The 14,167-nt window shown below is 51.4% G+C and overlaps 1 protein-coding gene across 1 annotated transcript; it reads left to right on the forward strand.

Annotated features, from left to right (window-relative positions):
* The first annotated feature begins 2,194 nt into the window (after nucleotides 1-2,194).
* Nucleotides 2,195-9,040, forward strand: INA (internexin neuronal intermediate filament protein alpha). The gene is made up of 3 exons (XM_021536269.3): nucleotides 2,195-3,562; nucleotides 6,976-7,100; nucleotides 7,654-9,040. The coding sequence occupies exons 1-3, from the start codon at nucleotides 2,195-2,197 to the stop codon at nucleotides 7,925-7,927; spliced, it is 1,767 nt and encodes a 588-aa protein (XP_021391944.3). The 3' UTR covers nucleotides 7,928-9,040.
* Nucleotides 9,041-14,167: the final 5,127 nt, after the last annotated feature.

Raw genomic sequence — 14,167 nt, forward strand, 5'->3', positions numbered from 1 at the left:
TTCCCTGTGACTCAGGAGCCCGGGCAGATTGCAGCTCGGGAGATAAGTGGTTTAATGAGCCTCGTCAGCAAGCAGATGCTGTGTGAGGAGTATCACAGAGCTTTAAGGAGTCCTCCTGCTGTCTCACGTATAAGACTTGATATTTGAAGTAACTAGGAGGTACTTTAATCCCTAATACCACCCATCGTTGTTTCATTGGTGTACAATTCTTAACTATGGGACTGCTTCTCTTTGGTTTTCTACTTGTTTTCTAGCCTTATAACCCTGGTGCCATGTGTCTGTGTCACAACAGTTACTCAAATGTCAAGGTTTCCTGATGCTGAACACATCACACTGAGCTTTCAGTTTGTGCCCACTTGTCCAGCCTGTCATCTCGTTTCAGGTCTGACATGCCAGTGTTCAGCTTTTCTCCAGCCTTGGAGTCACAGCCTTGTTCTGCAGGACAGCAGCACCTGCTGTAATTTAGTGACTCTGATCCCTGGTGCTCATTCAGCCACACGGTTCCAGCAGTCACACCAGCAACTGGCACAGGTCTCAACTGTTTCATGCAGCGCCTTCTGGGTGTATAAATGACATCAGAACACCTCGACCCCTTTCCCAGAGGCAAAGGGATTTTATCCCAGGGTCTTTCCCCATTTTCCCCATGGAAATCAGTACTTCTACTACCTTGTGGTTCATGTGCTGGAGGAGACTGTGACACTCCTAACTCAGCTGTAAGGATATATATTTATGGCAGTGCTGCAACAGCATGAGTGAGGAAGCCAGGGTAAACTGCACTCCACTTTTCCATGACAAAGAGAAGCACAGAAGCCTCTATCATTAGTAGTAAGCATCAGAGCAAAGCCTTCAAAACAATGCCACACACATAACCAAGCAGAGCTGGAAACTTGTTAGTTCTGTGATCAGTTACTTGCAGTAGTAAACCCCTGACTTAGGATATTGTAATGCAAAGTAGGAGACACTGAGGAAATGGTAAAACACACTTGTATGTGAGGAGTATGTGAAATACCTGGGAAAAAAAGCAGACCAAGAAGAGGATTTCTGTCCTGGCAGTGTGAGCCAGGCAGCCCAGGCCAAGGTGAGGATAGCCGGCAGCCTCACCTGTGCCAAGGCTTTCTGCCTGGGATGCTCTGCCATCAAAACGTGAGCTGCTTGGATGATGCAAGTGTGCAGCTCACACTGCAGCTGCACATCGAGCTATCTGCACTGAAGGTATTGCTCAACCACAGCAACAGCTCTTTTGGAAGTCACAGCTCTCTCCAATGACATCCCTGGCTTGTTTGTCCTCCCTGCTTATTTGCTGGAGCTCCCTCATGCTGTCCTCTGGTCACCTGTGAGGACAAACAGGGATAAGTGGAAAAGAGGAACGGGGCATAGTGCAGATCTCTGTGCCACAGAGATATACAGCAGGGGACAGGATCCAAATATTTGCTAATTTCTCACATGTTTCTCACACTTGCATCAAAATTAAGTTGCTTTTCCATCTCACAGCTGTATTTTGTGCTGCTGCTCCCAGAAATCAGTAATTTTTCATTGGTGTCTTGGAGGTCCTGCACTGGGGTGCAGGTGGGGTTTGCATGTACCCCCCTTCCTGTCAGTGATATAGCCTTGGGTACTCCCAGCACACCCGAGCCAGTGGGAGGGTCCAGCCTACCTGCATGGACAGTACAGAAAGTGAAATGTTTCAGTTCCTGGCAAACAACCTGAAGGCAAAATCCTCCCTGTGTGTCACCTGTGTTACATTTGGACTGACCATTATGAGCCTTTGTCGTGGTCACACCCTCCTCCAGGCATACTCCCAGCTCTGCACCCCAACAGTCCCTATCCCAAGGAGATCCCACACAGACATAGGCACCCTGGTCCTTATCAGAGAAAAGGGGCTGGAACCAACCCCCCAGGACCCCTTCAACCCGGACACAGATGAACAGCACAGCTTTCCTTGAGCATTGGAGGGGACAGCTGGGGATACCCCAGCAAGAGTGATTTGAGTGTGTGTGTCTGTGTGTCTGCGTGTCTTTTGTCTCTCTGGGTGCCTGCCTGACTCTCTCTCTCTCCACCTGCCCATTTCTGCCTTCTTCCTTCTGTCTCTCTACCTTTCTGCCTCTTCTTGCCAATACATCTGCGTGTCTCTCTGAACAGCTGCTTTGCTCCTTTGTCTCTGGCTCTGAGCAAGTGGACGTGTGCCTTCCTGTGAATGCACCTGACCCTTTTTGCACGCCTGTGCATCCGTCTGTCTCTGTGCGTGTGGGACCTCATCCATATGCCTGTGTATGTTTGCACGCTCCTTCTGCGTCCGTGTGACCGTCTATTCCCCACACACATCTCCCCCCACATCCATCCATCCGTCCGTCGGTCCCGCTCCGTGCCCCGCCCGCTGCCACAGCCCTTCAGCACTGCGGCGCACGGACAGCTCCTGTCGCTTCCTGCCGCGGCGGCACCGCGCACCGCACCGCGCCGCACCGCGCCGCACCGCACCGCACCGCGCCGCACCGCACCGCGCCTCACCGCGCCGCACCGCACCGCACCGCACCGCACCGCGCCGGAGCGCTCCGCCCCGCGCCCCCTCCGCGCCGCGCTCCGCCCCGCCGTATATAAGCGCCGGCACCGCCGCCGGTCCCCCTCCGCCGCCATGAGCTACAGCGCGGAGCCGGCGGCGCTGGCCGCCTCCTATCGCCACCTCTTCGCGGAGGCCCCGCGGCGCCCGGAGATGCTGGCGGGCCGCTGGGCGCGCCCGGGCGCGGAGCTGGAGGCGGTGCGGGAGCGCGGCGCGGAGCCGCGGCGGGCGCGGGGCAGCGAGAAGGAGCAGCTGCAGGGCCTCAACGAGCGCTTCTCCGGGTACATTGAGCGGGTGCGGGCGCTGGAGGAGCGGAACCGGGCGCTGGCGGCGGAGCTGACGGCGCTGCGGCAGCGCTCGGACGAGCCGCGCCGGCTGGGGCAGCTGCTGGGCGGGGAGCTGCGCGCCCTGCGCGCCCGGCTGGAGGAGGCGCACGGGGAGCGGGCGCAGGCGGCGCTGGAGCGGGCGCGCCTGGCCGAGGAGACGCAGCGGCTGCGGGCGCGCTGCGAGGAGGAGGCGCGGAGCCGCGCCGAGGCGGAGCGGGCGCTGCGCTCCCGGCAGCAGGCGGCCGAGGCGGCCTCCCGCGCCAGCGCCGACCTGGAGCGGCGGGCGGCGGCGCTGCAGGAGGAGCTGGCGGCGCTGCGCAGCGCCCACGCCGAGCATCTCGCCGAGCTGGGCGCCGCGCTCCCGGCCGCGGCCCCGCCGCCGGCCCCGCGGCCCGACCTGGCCGCGGCGCTGCGGGAGCTGCGCGCTCAGTACGAGGCGCTGGCGGCCCGCAACCTGCAGGCGGCCGAGGACTGGTACCGCGCCCGCTGCGCCCGCCTGCACGAGCGGGCGGCCCGCAGCCAGGAGGCCGTGCGCGCCAGCCGCCGCGAGGCCGGCGAGTGCCGCCGCCAGCTCCAGGCGCGCCTGGTGGAGATGGAGAGCCTGCGCGGCGCTCACCAGTCCCTGGAGAGGCAGCTGCAGGAGCTGGAGGAGCGGCACAACGCCGAGGCCGCCGGCCTGCAGGTGAGCCGGGCGGCGCCGGGAATCGTCACTGTGCCCTCCCCTGGCACCGGGCAGCGCCGGGCGCTGGGAGGCACCGAGCATCCTCCTCCCGCGCCATCCGCACCAGTCGGCACCTCCATCCCAGCAGCCGCCCTCTGTAATGTGTAGCGCCGGGGATCTCATCCCACGCGAACACCCGGCGCTGTGTGCGGTACCCGCGTCCCCATACTTTCCCTTCCCTGGTCCCGTGCAGCGCTGAGCATCGCCGCGGCCTGCGAAGCGCTGCAGCGCAGCTCCATCCCCTGCAGCAGCCCCTCCCCAGTTCTGTGCAGCACTGCACGCCCCGGCCCCATGCGGTGCCCCTGGCCCACATCACCCAGCACCATCGCCTGCGCTGTCCCGAACAGTGCCGCGCTACACAAAACACCCCTAGCACGGAACGGCACCCACCCCTTTGCCTTGTGCAGAACCCACCCATGCTGGCAGTGCCCCTGCAGAGCTGCACAGCTCCAGGCATCCCTGCAGCCTTCCCACAACCCAGCATTGTGCCTCTCTGCTGTGCACGCAGATCCTGCTCCACCACGGCCTTGCCTGTTGCCTTCACCCTTTATCCAGAGGCAAAACCCCATAGAGCAGATTTCGGGGAAGCAGGTCAGCACATCCCTTCCAATGCTCCCTTCCCACAGTGGACATCCCTCACACGGTAGTGCTATTTGGGGCATCGATCCGTCCCTGCCCTGTCCCTTAAGGATCAGGTCCAAAATTGCCTACACATCGTTGTGGGTAATTCCTCGAAGCTGTCTGCCCAGGCTTGGCCCTTTGCCCTGTGGCCTAGCTCTTGGCACCTGCACTGCAGAAATTGGAGCTCTGCAAAGGTTAAGTCTGGATCTGGACAGATCCCAGCATTTTTTTATGTTTGTGGAAAGACTCATGTAAGGTAGACACTGTCTGCTCCATATCTCTTATTCCATTATTGCAGTATTGCCACATTCTCTTGCTACAGGGAAATGTTCATGATTTATAATAAAATGAATCATGAGATTATTCTATTATATGGCTGTTAAACGATTTGTGGTTTCTAAATCAAGCCATTTCCTTCTAAATACTGAAACAACTGCCTTTAATCATACCTGGAAGGCCCAAGTAATGCCTTGTCATGTCCAAGGCCAAATTTTGCCAGATGCTCTAAAATTCATGTCTGAGTTCCAAGCTGCTTGCAAGCTTCCTGAATAGTTGAGCTGGTCTTCAACAATTTTTGTGGAAATAGGCAATGTAAAATATTATCTATAGTGAAAACATTTTACACAATAATCTTCTTCAATACTCCTGATGTCATGTGAAAGAGGGGTCCTGGGAGCAACCTATCAATTGAGGAAAAAGAAAATTAGGCAACTGGATTAAACAGCACCATAATTGAAATTGCTTTAGTGACAGCATGGCAGTGCTTTTCTATATGATCCTCAGCATCTACTTTATGTGTAGCAATACTTAGAAGTACATTAAGCAATGTGTGTGTATCAGCTAAGTTACTTCCTTGGCTGCAAACAGTGGAAAAGGTTGGAAGTGTGTCTTAAAAGAATATTCCTATTGTCTGAGCTTTAAAAACAATCCTGCTTAAGCAGGGGCATGTCTTTATAATTGTGGGCTGCCCAGTCAAATCTGAACCAACATGCAAGAGCTTTTTGTTAGGGAACAGGTTTGCAGTGGTGTGAGGAGGGGGTTTTTATTCTACCAGCTGGTAGAGCTGGGTTATGGAAGAGAAGTGCAGATCAGGAAGAAGTACAACCAGTTTTGAAAGAGCTTTTTGTTCATGTGGACTACAGGGAGAGGGAAGAGAGCTGGAGGCACAAAGAGTCACAGCAGCAAGAGTGGAGCTGTCCCAGGGTGGGGATCACCTCAAGTCATTCCTTCCTGTCCTGGCTTGGTACAGCAGCAATCTGTCTGCATCAGAGCAGAGGCTTTAACCTCTACAGCAGCAGCAGCCATGTCCTGTGGCTTCTCAGTTGATGCCCCAGTGATCTCCTCAGAGGCACAGCTTCTTTCAGATCTTTTGCTGTGGAAAATGGTCAGGGCAGCACAGGTCAAAGTAGAGACCACAAGGATGGCTCCTAAATATCCTGCAAGGCTGGTTGTACCCAGCTAATCTGACTGTGACATGCTCTATGCTGCACTCAGGATGAGCTGCTGCTCTGAGAGGCTCTGCTCAAACAGGGCTCACTGCATCAGGGTCAGCACAGCTCCTTGGGATTGTCTCTGCACTGTCCACAGGAAGGTTAGGCAGGAGAGGCAGCTGGGGACATGATAGGAATGGGAAGGGGACAAAATGAGGATGATGTGGCAGGACAAAGATCGTTTGCTGGAACGGAGGATCTGGAAGCAATTGCAAAGTCCTGACGCTGGGAGGGGATGCAGAAGAGTGGAGGTTGGCAGTGGCCATTGCAGGGCTCAGTAGGCAGGGCTACATCATGGCTTAAGTGCAAACTGCTGACTCACTCCTGTTCCAAATCACGCTCCTCTGGTGGCACAGTGGGGCAGCTGGCAGCAGGAAACCCAATTGGGAAGAGCCTTATGGGAGCAGGTTTCACTGCTTTCAAGCAGCTACTTAGATACCGAGATGCATGTGGGAGAAATACAGACTGCTTTTTTCTGAGAAAAAAAAAATAGAAGAAAATATTAGTCTCCTTTGTTAGTAGGAATTCTGGCCTTGGAGTCCTCCACATCACAGATAGAACTGGTTATAAGGGACAAAAGGCAGGGCAAAGCTGACAGGAAGGATGCTAGAAGGACACCGTTGTCCAGCTGAGCACCCTGGCTCTTGCCAGGGCAGGTCCCTGTCTCTGTAACCTCCCCAAATCCCTGCATTCAGAATCCCCCACTCTGGGGCTCTGAGGCATTTTCCCAGGAAGGTGACAGACTTCCCCACCTGGAGGGGACCCCTGGCAGAAGCATCTCTCCTTCCACCTCCTGGAAGCATGTCCCAACCCTTCTTAATCCCTGCAAATGCATATTGCAGCCTTTCTCTGCTGCTGCAGTGGGGGGTGCTTTCACTTGTCTTGTTGAGCCACTGCCTCTACTTTGAAGATGTTTAAGCCCAAAACTTCCCTCTGTAGCAGCCTGCCTTGTCCCCCACAGGACTGGGGGACCCACCACCATGCACTATTTGCCCATCTGCAAACAGATGAGAAACGACATGAATCCATCATTGGCTAAACCCTCTCCCATTGCCCATTCTCACAAACCGGGCCAGGTGCTCTGCCTGCCTCTTCATCCCTGCTAGCATGAAATTTCATGGTCCCAAGCCCCTGGTGGGGATGTGCCATCATGGATCAATTGCTCATTGCAACTTCCCTGTCTCTACAATGGGCAAAGCAGAGTGGGACTGTGGGAGAAGTCCCTGCTCCAAAATACAGGGCTGAGCACCCTTGCCTTTGCAGGACACCATTGGACAGCTGGAGGATGACCTGCGAAACACCAAAAATGAGATGGCTCGGCACTTGAGGGAGTACCAAGACCTGCTCAATGTCAAGATGGCCCTTGATATCGAGATAGCTGCCTACAGGTAAGGCTGCCCTATTCCTACTCTACCTGGACACTTCCCAAGCTCAATCCCCTGACCTCACTAGGCTGGGCCCAGAAAATACTTGGGTACACACTCCAGGAGTACCTTAAGCATGTTGTTCATCTCCCCCACCTGGATCTGCCATACTCCTGCCTGGGGAGCAGCCATGGCTCTGTGTCCTGCCTCCATCTAGCAGCTGTGAACCATTTCCCTCAGCCATCCCAGAAGCAGTATTTTTTAATGGGACAGTTGGGGTTGGAAACTTGTCTCTCTTGCAAAGTTAAAAGTAGCTGCAAAAGACTGTGCTTCAGGTATTTATTTTCCTGGTGTTTCTGGAGAGGAAAGAAAAGAGAAAGTTGCTCTCCTGTACCCCTTGCTCTCCTGTGCAAGTCTTCCAGAAATGGTTGACCAAAATATGATTTTTAATCAGTTTCATGGTGCAGTGTGAACTGTGGTGATGGCCTGGGCTTGCCTGCAGAGCACAACATGCTCTCAAGTTTTGCAGATATTTCACATCCCCATACTAACCTCTCCCCTTGTCATGTACTTGCAGGAAGCTGCTGGAGGGAGAGGAGACCCTCTTCAACATGGGAAGTGGCGGCCTTCCATCTCTCAATTCCCTCCCCAGCCCCACTTACTCCTTCCAGCCAAGGAGCTTTAGTTCCTCTACTCTGTCCTTCAAGGAGGAGGAGCAAGGAGAGGTTATTAAAGTGACCTCTAAAATATCATCCAGCAGGGCTGAGGTGATTGAGGGGACCATAACCTCTGTCAAGAAAAGAGGAAGGTTAAACCTGCCTGGAGGAATCCTTGCCAATGCAAAGATGTAACCATCAGGACCCAATGTTCATAAGCATTTGAGGGGGAACAGTCTCCACTCGGCCTTGATATTGCTGCTCTGGGCACAAAGCTGCACTGGGCTCGCAGGAAGCCTCCCTTATAAAAACCCCCCGGGGACAACAACCCAGGGATGGTTTCCTTGCGGGTCCTGCCACACAGAGGCCGAGCTTGGCACATTGCTCCCTTTTAAATGGGGTGGGGGCATGCAGGACAGGTAGCTAGAGATGCATGTTGGTCGTTGTGGTGGTGGCACATGGACTCGTAACACGCTCCTCTCTCCTCCTGCGGCGGGCGAGGGGCAGCCAGCTGGGAATGCTGCTGAGCCAGCTCTCCGGGGAGGGGAGGGAAACAACTCAACATGTTTACTGTAACTAGTTTCATCAATTATCCAAATTCATGCACAGCTAAACTCCTCCCCACTCCTCAAACTGTAGCCATCCACTTTTAATCTTAGAAGCACAGAAATAGCCATACTGGACTGTAACTGCACCTGACATCTGATCTCAGCCACATATGTTTTGAACTATAAGGAATGTTACTTTTTCTTTGTACTGACAAATCTTGTTTCCTGAGAGCACTAGTCAAGCCAGGCACATGGGGTTTATAAGCAGCAGGCACAGGGCAGGGAACTGCGACATTGGAGGTGAAGGCACCATCACGCTGCGGGGTGCAGCACCTCATGTGCTATCACTCTCACAAATATGAGGGTCCGAGGGCCCCTTGTTAGACTGCACAGTCTGCACATGAAAACCCTGTGCCCAGATTAGCCAGCACTGGGAAGCTGCAGGACTCCTGAACACCAGCCCGCAAAGCATCCTTGTCTCCGCTCTAACTGTTCCAACGTGTGCCAAATCTGATATAGGATTTAACAACCATAGGTTTCCTTCAATGCCTTAAATTGCCAGCGATCGCTTTTGCAAGAGCCGGAGACTCCGCGTGTTGTGTGTCAGTGCCCGGCAGGGTTATCAGCACCAGACCTCGCTGCCCTTGCGGTGCTGCCAGAGTAGTTCCTGGAACCAGCAAGTTGTTTGCTCGCACTCTTTCCTCTTCTATTGTAAGGCACAAGTTAATAATTAAAAAAAGAAATAGTTGTGTGGATCAAACTGAGCTGTTTTGTTGTCTTTGCTGCTGCGTCATCTTGGGAACACACGTCGGTGTCTGGCCCTCAGCTGGTCCAGTGCCCAGCAGAGCCTCTGGGCCCCTGCAAAGAGCTTGGTGCTGGGGTGCAGCTGCCAACCCCTCCTGCTGGGGTTGCAAGGCAAGGCTGGACCCACCGGTGGCAGTGGGGCACGTCTGGGGCCCACCCCAGGTGCCTGTCATGGTGACCCTGCTTTGTAGAAGAGTTCGTGGCCAGCTGGCTGAGGGATCAAGGTCTGCCACGGCCGAGTGCACCCTCATTTGGTCAGAAAGGACTCTGAGGCTGTGACTTGCATCACATCCCTGACAGTTCAGTCCCAAGGTACCTGTCATTTCCTCTCCATGCTGCCTGTGTGCTCGGGGGTTAGAAACAGCCTCATGCCTTGTCTGCACAACTGAAGATAAAGTGAATTACACAAGAGCAGATGAAGAGCAGAGGGTGCACCCACCTCCCAAGTAAATCCAGTCGTTACAAGTGCTGTGACCAGCAGTGGTTTGTATTTGGAAGATGCACGCATTCTGCTTGAGATGTGCCTGTAGAGGGAAAAAGCACAGGCAGCTTCCTGCTGGGTGGCTCTGTGAGAGCACACTGTCCTGCTGCCTTTCCATTCCTGCTTTGTTGCACCATGTTGTGGCAATCTGCCCCAGAGCCCCAGGGACACCGTGTGACAGTCACAGGCTTCTCCACCAGAGCTGCAGGCCCGGAGCAGCATGGCTGCACCTTGATCCTGTCACACTGGTAGCCTCGGGGACCATGGACAGGCTGCTCACTGTGGGGTGACAGCCCTGGGCAGGGCAGCCCTGCAGGTGGGTGAAGCAAGGGGCACTTTCCAGAGGCAGGGAAGGGGTCCCAGGGCATGGCTGGAGTAGTGTGGATCACCAGCAGCCCCCAGCAAAACAGCACAGAGCAACGTGAGGTGCCCAGGCAGAGCCTGGGGGAGCCAGCACCTGCAGAGTTAAATCCAAGGCACTGGCACATAAAACAAGACCAAGAAATGTCCAAATATCTCCTGGCTGAGCTGTCAGTTAAGAAATGCAAACACACAGTATTTCTCCCAGTACACAGGGGGAATAAAAAGCAGATGTGACTGTGCAGCTAATGAAATATATTCTGAATCTCAAACACTCTCCAGTGCTGCTGCTTTCTGTCCCTTGAGCACAAGCAGCCTGACCTATCCTTTGTTCCCAGCACAATCCTCAGACACAATTCCTGCTTGCTCAGCTAACTGGATGCTAATAATGAAGCTGGGAATTTTATTTTGGTGATATCAGTGTGAAGGGGCTGCAGTAGTGGAGCAGAATGGAGGAGCTGTGAGAAGGACCAGAAACTATTTTGGAAAATAGCTGCAGTGCAAGGGCCAGCCCAGGGATTTCCTGCATTTCTGGAGCTCTGCAGCAGTTTGGTGATGTCTCATGGTGTTAAACTCCAGAGGTAACAGAGGGACAACAGGCAGAGAGGCTCATATCTACACTCTCCTTTTCTTTATGAGAAGAAAAATGATAGCAAAGAGGGATAGGCCTGGCTGAATATGTTGCCAATGCTGACCTCTGACTATCACCATCCAGGCCTCCTTTTCCATTGCTATCTTCTTCAGAGTGCCTCCTTTTACCTGCCTGCTTATATGCACCAGAAGGCTTCTACAGTGAAACCATAAGCTGGAACAGGACAATAAATCCTCCTTTGTGGTCCCATCTGTCTTACTGGGTTAAACACCCAGGCTGCCAGAGGGAAGGAGTGAGTCACACTGCAGATGTTGAAAGATTGATACCTCTATAAAACCTTGACCTCTTGGATAAAAGGCAGCTGTGGACACAGACTGCACCCTCAGCTCAGGAAGCAGCAGAGCGCAGCTATTTCTCCATGATACTGCCTTTCCTTCATCTTTATGCTGGGCAGAACTTGAGCTTCCACACAGTAAGACAATTCCCACCACTGGACTGGCTGTTTTTTTCCCTGGATGTAGATGCTGGCTCATGCAGTGGAGATGTAGAGCTCCTTGAAAACAGACAAAGTTGCTGCACATGGAGTTTTGCTAATGACGCTTATCTAAATGCTGCAATTCATTAAAAAGTAAGCCAAAGATAAAGCAGCCAAAGGAAAAAAAAAAAAATACCCACAAATCCCAACTTTCCTTTGGCAGGAATGCAAACATCTCCTTTTTCAGACTGAGGAAGAATGCTATCATTCAGCAAGAAGGAATCAATAAACAATTCAGAGCAGCGTCTCTTCCGGCACCTTTGGCTCAGTCGAGCCAACTCGCTCTTTGCCAGCTCTTGGCACAGACACCTCTTTAAGGAATAAAGAACTTCTTCCTGCAGCGAGTGACCCACACAGAGCCCTAACACAGCAGCCAAACAGATGTTTCTGAATGATCAAATGTCCCCATCACTGGGATTTGACACTTGCAAGCAGAGTTTATGTCAAAATAGCATAAGCAATGCCAGCCCATTTGTGCAAGACTTCAGAGGCCTGTGGGAATAAGGATCACTTGGCAAATGCAGCACAACGTGCAAACAGGGCATGGCTTGGGGTGGGGTGGAAGAATTTTCATTGACCCTGGTCTGTTCCAGCACTTCCAGCTGAGCCAAAGGGCTGCAGAGCTGGGGGTTCAGATTCTACAGATTGTGCAGGGGTCTTCATCCAAAACCCAGCTCAACCAGAGATGAGCCTGCAACTCTGTGACAAGCAATTACATCCTTGTAAAAGCAGACGTTCTGCTGGCCAGAACTGACATAAAGCATAAATGAAGAAAGAACAGTCCATGCTAAACATCTGCTTAGACAACAGGGAAATACCCAGAAAATGTCAGAGTGCAATTCCAGAGCCCCAGATACACATTCACTTGCTGATGGCAGCACAGCTTTTGAGGTGCTGTATCAGTTCTGAAACAACAGAGGCCCAAAGTCCATTCCTACCACAGCAGGGTCACTCTGTTCCTTTGCCTTTGAATTGAGAGGCAGCTGCTGCCTGCCTGCACGCCAGAGAGCACAAGAAGAAACAAGTTCTCAGCTCTCCAATGTCCAGAGCAGCTTTGCAAATGCTCTGACAAATACACAGTAATTCCCTGAGATGATGCACATGCAGACCCAAGTGTGGTCTGTAGGAAAAAGCTGTTTGGAGATGCCATTTGGAAAAACTGAGATCAGACTGAAAAACGTGGTTTGCACTGAGGCTCAGAACATCATTAAATTTAAGAAAATTTTCAATGGAATTGCAAAAAACCAACCAAACAAACAAAAAAAAGCCCTAAGCCCCACATCTGACACCTCATTAGCAAATTCCTAGTCTACCAATGAGACCTGAAAGATGTATGAATAAGAATGCCTGAAGCAAGCCAAAATGATTCAGCAAGCCAAAACATTAAGGCTAGATTCCTAAGGAAGCAAGGATTATAGGATTATACTGTGACTCCATGTCCTCTTTACCCCCTACATCCTCCCCTGATCATTTCTTATGCTCATCAGCTTAACTTCAGCCACATTTGAGAGCACTGGAAGTCTCAAAGATCCCAAACCCCTCTCAGTTTCAGGCTCTCAGGTATGCAGGTGACACATCCTCATGGACTGAGAGAAGCTGAGCTGCCCCTGCTGGACACCAGAAAATTCTTTCAAAGGACAGAGGTTATGGATGCCTCAAAACCAAAGGGCTCCAAAGGAGCTCTCACAGGAACACACAATTTCTCTCAATCTTTGCCAAGTCTCCACCACCCACTTTTCTACTGTTAAAGTTTCCTTTGGAAGAAAACAGACATTTTAAGCTTCCATTTACAAACAGACTATTTTACCACACAATTAAAAAATGCAAATTCTCTTTGCCACTTTGAGAAACATTTCTTTTGCAAACCACTGCTGTAGTTGACACAAATACAATGTTTTACATTAAATCCAAAGCCAGTAAAGATGGCGATACAGCTCCAGCAAGAATTCTGCAGTTGCAGGGCAGACAATCAATACTGCATTTCACCTCAGAGGTGATTACCATTTCTCTCTCAAAAAGAATAAGATTTAATCTGTCCAGTGATTAAACCTGTATCTATGGCAACATTCTGAAACCTCAGTCATGTAAATATCATTCAATTAGGGTCTCTTAAAGATGACATGGTAAAACTCCATTTGTGCCCACCTTGCTTCTCTTTCTGCTGAACTAATTAGTGTTACAGAATAACCACAAGGTAGAAAAAACAAATAAAAAGCAGAAGTGAAGAGAATGCACTATTTGCAACATTTCTCCATCTCAGCAGATATTTATGACAGCCTAAAAGGTACATTTTAAAGAACCTAAACACTCAGGCTGGCCCTTGGTACATTCTACTGAGTATATTAAAAGATTCATGGGGACAATATGACAATCTCTTTAAAAGAAAGGCATGCAATACATAAAAACTCCTATCTATCTTAATAGTATTTCTCTCAAGTGCTGGAATGAATCCCTCCACTCATTTGTATTGACCACTAATTTCATACTAATGATATTCCACACTGAAAAATAGTAAAACCAGAAACGCCAGGGATGTAATTTTCCTAGTGACTGTTAAAAATGTATTGATGTAAGTCACTGCATATAAATGATTAATGACTCCCTGAAAATAAATTCAACATGGACGAGTTTTAGACAAGCTTGAATGGTTTTTCAGTAAAACTCTTTGGTTGTTTCACATCTACAAAAATAAACTTTAAGAGCTCCCTGGCTCATGCATGCCACAGTCTGGTGGCAGTGCAGAGCCAGGCTGGGTGCACTGTCGTGTTCAGGACATAAATGACAATTATCCCTGGCCACTGCAGGTCCCTTCTGCTTAGAGGGCTCAGCTGCACATTTCACCAGCCTCTCAAACCTTATCTTCTTCTTACACTGAACCTGTATTGAACACAAAGAAAACAAGCAGAATGTAACCAATGGGACTCTGCTCACAACTTGATTGTAGTTTGATTCTGCATTTATAAGAAATCTGGAAACTAAGGCTCATCATCTCTTGCTGGGAATTAGCAGGTCTGTACAGAACTCAGAATTATGCTGCATTTATAAGCAGTATTTAATAAGGATCTGCATTAGCCATGATGCTGTTAAGAAGACAATGAGAAAGGAAAACCTGAAT

The sequence above is a fragment of the Lonchura striata genome, chromosome 7, assembly GCF_046129695.1.
Source record: "Lonchura striata isolate bLonStr1 chromosome 7, bLonStr1.mat, whole genome shotgun sequence".
NCBI lineage: Eukaryota > Metazoa > Chordata > Aves > Passeriformes > Estrildidae > Lonchura > Lonchura striata.

Excerpts from the sequence above, each read along its gene's own strand:
- INA (XM_021536269.3), top strand. The coding sequence starts at position 2,195 with ATGCACCTGACCCTTTTTGCACGCCTGTGCATCCGTCTGTCTCTGTGC. Across the intron at positions 3,563-6,975 it reads CCGAGGCCGCCGGCCTGCAG|GACACCATTGGACAGCTGGA; the intron begins GTGAGCCGGGCG and ends TTGCCTTTGCAG. Across the intron at positions 7,101-7,653 it reads ATCGAGATAGCTGCCTACAG|GAAGCTGCTGGAGGGAGAGG; the intron begins GTAAGGCTGCCC and ends ATGTACTTGCAG.